This window comes from Cibotium barometz, chromosome 31 (assembly GCF_041138505.1).
Source record: "Cibotium barometz isolate CiBa-2024 chromosome 31, ASM4113850v1, whole genome shotgun sequence".
In the NCBI taxonomy this organism is placed as follows: Eukaryota; Viridiplantae; Streptophyta; class Polypodiopsida; order Cyatheales; family Cibotiaceae; genus Cibotium; species Cibotium barometz.
The window spans coordinates 2,570,432-2,576,473 of NC_141076.1; the positions used below are offsets into that span (position 1 = coordinate 2,570,432).

The 6,042-nt window shown below is 41.9% G+C and overlaps 1 protein-coding gene across 1 annotated transcript; it reads right to left on the bottom strand.

Moving 5' to 3' along the window:
* Positions 1 to 1,953: 1,953 nt before the first annotated feature.
* On the bottom strand, positions 1,954 to 2,940 carry LOC147620399 (uncharacterized). Its single transcript, XM_086825519.1, has 4 exons — positions 2,750 to 2,940; positions 2,420 to 2,635; positions 2,189 to 2,286; positions 1,954 to 2,071 (listed from the first exon to the last, which is right to left on the bottom strand). The coding sequence occupies exons 1-4, from the start codon at positions 2,828 to 2,830 to the stop codon at positions 1,954 to 1,956; spliced, it is 513 nt and encodes a 170-aa protein (XP_086681645.1). The 5' UTR covers positions 2,831 to 2,940.
* Positions 2,941 to 6,042: the final 3,102 nt, after the last annotated feature.

A 6,042-nucleotide genomic window follows, 5' to 3' on the forward strand; every position in this document is an offset into this window, starting at 1 on the left:
TGGCCAAGAGGAAATCTTCCATGGCTCTCCACCTGGAAAAAGTCCCCTAACAATCAACTTTTCCAAAATGACATGGCTTTGGATGGTAGAGTTGTTGATGCCCAAGCCCCCTCTCTGTGGCACGGTTGTATGATCACTCTACAGGCCACCTTGGCCCAAGAAGGCATCTTGCCTCACTGCCAACCCATAGAGAGTTGTGGATCAATTGCTAAACCTAACTGATGTAGGCCCGTGAGAGAAGGCCCAGCAAAAAAGTAATCTACCACATGGTGGCAAGAAGAACCTAGTTCACCACCCCCACTCGGCCGGATAAGGAAAGCCTCGCTGAACTCCAGTATAGAAGCTTCATCCAAATGGTCAGAAGAAGAGGGGCTAACTACTGCTCTGGGGAGATATCGATTCCCACCTAGCATCCAAGATAACGACTGGAGTGCCCCTCGGGATCCACTCGAAAACCTCAATTGGACACCAAGTTGGGGTGAACGGAGAGCCAACCCGAGATCCACACTTGTGCTATTTGATCTATGCTCCTGATGTGTGATGGAAGATATCTATCACCTCTGAAAATCTCTAAAGATTTCCCACGTCTGCTAATAAGTATGTTGATGTGTCATCAGTGAACTGTGAGTCTAGTAACTCCTCCTGTGCACAAATGGGGAGATGCAATCCCTGGATACAAGTCTCCTAAGCTAAGAGAAAACTTCTCATGGCATCGGCAACAAATAGAAAGACAAGGGGAGCTAAAGGGCAGCCCTTCCATACCGAGTGAGAAGGGGAAATATGTCACGTCCAAAATTCTCCAATCCTGAACAAAACCTGTCTAAGTATCATGAATCAAGTCAAGGAGGAAGGGCTAAAGTCTCCGGCGGATGGCCTTGGCCAAATCTTGTAGGCGGTCCCGGGGAAGGTGATGGGTCTCCATTGCCGAATCTCCAATCTATCACCACCCTCCTTAGAAATCAAGTGTATTAGACCCTTTGAAAGCCTCTCTGGCATGGCACCCGTAGTCATAATCTCATTGAAGGGTACTGTTAGGCCGCCTTCCATGAGATCGCAATGACAAAGAAAAAAGGAGACTGGAACCCTATCCGGCTCTCGGGCATTTGTCCCTAGGAAGATCCCTCAAGGCCTCCATCAGCTATGCAAGGAGTCTCGGTAGAGACGATCCAAAGTACCAGATGCAGACTCTTCTAGAGGAGAGACATGGACTCTCTATCATTGTTGAGGAGATATTGGGTGCTGATGTACCAGGTGATGTGCTGGAATGGGAGCCACTATTCAATTTTGATACGAAATATCCTCACAGATGGAGACTACTCATCATTCTCATCTTCAAGCTTGGATGATAATGAGTGAGTGGTGACTCATGAGACTTGATTTATTAGCCACCACTGGCCTTGTGGTGACTAGTCGCTCTTACTAGTTAGTGGTTAGCATATTAGTATTTACTTCAATAGTGACCACTAAATAGTTACATATTCAACTTGTAGCTACTAGCTTGTACTTATGATCAAACATGTATGATAACATATTATTTTGTGATGGTTATATGGCTATTAGAGTTTTGTACTAGGATTTCAGATTCAGCAAGACTTTGTGTTGTATGCTTGCAACTTAGTGACATTTATACAGCATAGGTGTTTGAATTTCAATTGTTTTTTACATAATTTTGTGTACCAGTGTTGCTAAATTATGAATGGTTTATAATATACATATTTTATTATATATACACTATTTTAAAAAAGTGAACGTACTTAAAGTACTTATCTCAATGTATACTTTACGTACTCGTACACAACCACTATGGTACGGTGCCAAACCCGCTCTCGCGCATCCACGACCTATGCGGATAAGGAGGCCCCGCTGTGAATATACATTTACCAAACGGGCAGACGTTAAGCGCGGCGGCTAGTGTGTGACAACTTTTGTAAATTACGAATGAAGCGTGTTAATTCAGGCATTGGTGGGCGGCTGACTCCATAGCTTGATCTTCTTGTATGACCGGCTATCTGCTGAGACCTCATCTATTGCAGCTGCTGATGATGACGCCAGTTTGGCTCGGCGCGGAACTCTGCAAGAGAATCGAAATTCACATCTTCAAAACCCACAACTAGTCGAACAAATTATGAAGTGCTAAAAACCAGTGCTCTAGAATCTGTAACACTAATATATATATATATTCAGGGACATCTCGTGGTCTAAGCTGGTTTGAAAATGATCTGTAACACAGAAAAGGGACGCAACCTGTGTTTTCGCCTCTCCAAGAACCTTGCAAGCGATGCCTTCCTAGCGTATGGAAGTTCTGCGCAAGAAAAACGAAGTACACACACACACACATATATATATATATAAAAGAATCTAGGCACCGCAGTACAAAGGGGAAAACAGAATAAACGCAAGCAAATATTCACAAACGTACCAGCCAGATCACTGCAAGGCGCTGCAGCTGCTTCTGTTGTGCTGGAGCTGGTGAAGTTGGCATTGATAATGTGGGAATGGTTCTGGCCGAGCTCACTCCACCGCCGCCACTATTAATGGGGCGCTTTGCCAGATCTGCGACGCAGGATCGAGTATTACTTTGATCACCGCTACCGGTCCCTGCAATCTTTGCGAGAAGATGCATGATAGAATGTGCCTGCGGGGTTGCAGACGCCGACGCTGCACGTTTTAATATTCAACAACACAAACAATACGCGCAGAACAGCTACATAAATGGCTACCTACTTCCAATTGCATGTCCTGATTATACCTTGTCGGCTGGCACATCCTCGTAAACATTGACGATTCCTGAGTAGAAGATTGTAAGCTGCTGGCGGCCTGATCCGATCATGGCTGGAGCTTGATCACGGTAAAATATATGAGAGTTTGAAGATCGAGTAGCGCCGTGCGCGTCCGCCCAGCAGAATATCTGCTGCAGCAGCTCTGCTCCGAGTCGAATAGGTGAAACTCCAAGAAATAAGTCTATGCTTTGCTTGCACAATTATCTCGAGCTTCGATAGATAGATAGATAGATGGGAGAGAGAGAGAGATGAAATGTTCCAACGCGCTTTGGCCAATACGGCAAGCTGCAACAGCATGTGCGCAAAACAAAAAAAATGTGCTAAAATTTGTGATCTTCCCGGTGTGATTGCCTTTTGGCAGTGGGCGCCACGGGAGCGTGCAGTGCATTTTCCGTGCTTTGTGAAACATTCGCTCACTGTTGGGGAAACTATTTTCTTAGGCCCATTACACATCAGCTGCTTGCCCAGGCTCATGTGGTGGGTATCCACATAATTCACCGGCGGTCGGTCGGGTATGTGTAACGGGCCTTATTGTGTTGTTAATGGGAAACCATTTTCTTATTGTGTTGTTAGTTTCCTTCACTAACAATAGAAGACATTGCAACTATAGAGGCTTATCCAAAGTCAAATACATCTCATGCAAGCTAGTACAATTTCACAATTCAATGTTTTTTCTAGTGCTGATCTCACATAGTGCATCAAGTTGTTTATGAAAAAGTATGTCCAAAGTCTAGCACATGTATCATGCGATTTCTTGACTCGATGCTCTTTCAATAAGCGCCGATCTCAGCCAGTGCATCACAATTGAAAGTTCAAAACTTTCTTACCAATTGATAATCACCATTATAAATCTACTTTTCAAGGAGAAGAAAACTCCTAGAGCATGTTCTTTTTTGTAACAATCATCGTTTGCACTTATATTTATTATTAAGAAATAGTAAAATGATGGGAGGATAGGATGATGTGGTCTTAAGGTTCAATTATTTATCTAACGGGAAGATTTTTATGGACACTACTACTCACTCGAATTTTACTTTTATTTGTTACAGGATTGATAATAAGAATCAATCGAAATAAATCTAGTAGCTTGTAGTGACATTTATGTAAGAGGATACAACGACCAATTTATACCAAAAAAAAAACTCTTAAGAAGTAGGATTTCTTCACTCCACGTCAAAACTTTGTAACTCAAATTGCATGATGATAATAGAGATAGAGAAGAATATTCTAGTACTAAATATTAAATTGGGTTTTTCGTTGGAGTTACTTTGTCTGAACACCCTCTATGGGTGTGACCAACCCTTATTAAAGTCTAGGTCAAAAGATAAGGCTCGATGCCTATAAAAGCATGTACTTAGGAGGTTCTCTAATGACAAGAGTACTATATGAGTAATGTAACAAATTTCTCTTGGGCTCTCTCTCTCTCTCTCTCTCTCTCTCTCTCTCACAAACACACACATACTTACCATGGCTATCCTCCATCCACCATAGTCATGGCTTGATCCTTCATATCTCATGTTGCACATGCTTTATTCTTGCACCATGAATGCTAACATGGTATCAAAGACGCCTTAGCCACACTCCTCTATGCATTTTTCATCAAAGTTATCACCATCATCATGCTATGCTACCTTTTTTCAATATGAACCTGTGAGTTTTTCTCATGCTATTTTGCATTTTTTTTCTGGATCATATGAAGCTCTGCATTTCCTCAGCCTATGCTACATTAAAAAAAAAAACGCTATGCAGTGTCCCCCATGAACCTCTTCATGAGATGTATGTTGTCCACGTAGTCCATAGACATCTCTCATTGTTTCTGCACACCATAGGGAAACCTATAGAGTAGAAAATGCACCATCGAAAGGAGGCCCAAGGCATAGCTATAACATCTAGTCCCAAAGACAAGGCTAAAGGGGGGTTCTCCTAGAAAGCATTATAGCAGAAGATAACACATCATCAAGGCAACCAATAGAGCAAAAATATAGCCCATGTAAACAACCTTGAAGGCATATCTTGTAGTAGTCCTAAACACAGCCACAGCACGGTCGTCCTCTAGGCAACCAAACCAAGTGCATGTACATTGTTGAAACACAACGAGCAGGGTAGTTCTTTAGGGCAACCAAGTGCATGTACATTCCTCATTGTTTTGAAACCTATAGCCATTAACGCCAGCGAGAGAAGGCTAATTGTTGTTTCACCATAATGCACATCACAAAGCTATCCACAGATACTACATCAGAGGACCATCACTCAAGTTAAGAAACCTTTTGTATGCTTGCTATATAACAACCAATGTATAAGACTTCCCCACAGCACCAACCCATCAAATTAAAGTTACTAATTTAGGGTTTTACAAAAAAAGGGCTTTTTTTAAATATAGAGAAAAGCCTCAAATTGAAGCTCTAACATTCATAAAAATTTAGGGTTTTTTCAAAATTGAGCCTCGTGCACCAAATTGAAGCCTTCAAAAAAATTCGGGCCTTTCTTCAAAATCAAGTCTCCTACATGGTCCACCAACTATTTGAATTAGGGCATCCTTGCTTTCCATAACAAAATCATCATTGAACTGGCATGGAAATGTCATTGAAAGAGACTACTCTTGATCATTTTGAGGAGAAGTTTTCAAACTTTGAAAGGTATCTTTAAATATAAGGGATAATGACTGTGTCTGGGAGCACAACCAACACCCGTAATAATGAAAAAGGGAAATAAGAACTTTGTAGTCACTGAAGGGTGCCTTCTAAAAGATAAAGAAGTGAGGATCTCCCCGATTATATGGGCTAATTAAGACCCATGATCGGCACAAAGTCTTATAGGTATGTTGGAGTCTTTTTCTCATTACATCTATGGTTGCATTCGTTTTTCTATGGTTTTATGGTTTCCCTTGTTGTATGTGTCTTTCGATGTAGTTTACCCTTCCCATATGCATTAGTGTATGTGGTGTTGGAGCTATATATAGCAAGCCCTAACTCACTCTAGGTCCTGCCTATATATATGTGACTTGTGAATATGACTCATTCTTGTGGAGCGTATGTGGTGTCTCTTGTCTCGTCTCTCTCCCTCTCTCAACATGTTGGAGCGATATACAGCTAGCCCTAACTCACTCTAGGTCCTTCCTATATATCGTGAGACTAATATGATTCATTCTTGTGGAGCGTATGTGGTGTCTCTTGTCTCGTCTCTCTCCCTCTCTCAACATGGTATCAGAGCAATTCTAATCATAAGGGAAGTATCTACGTCTTCTTGTTCAATTTATGATTAT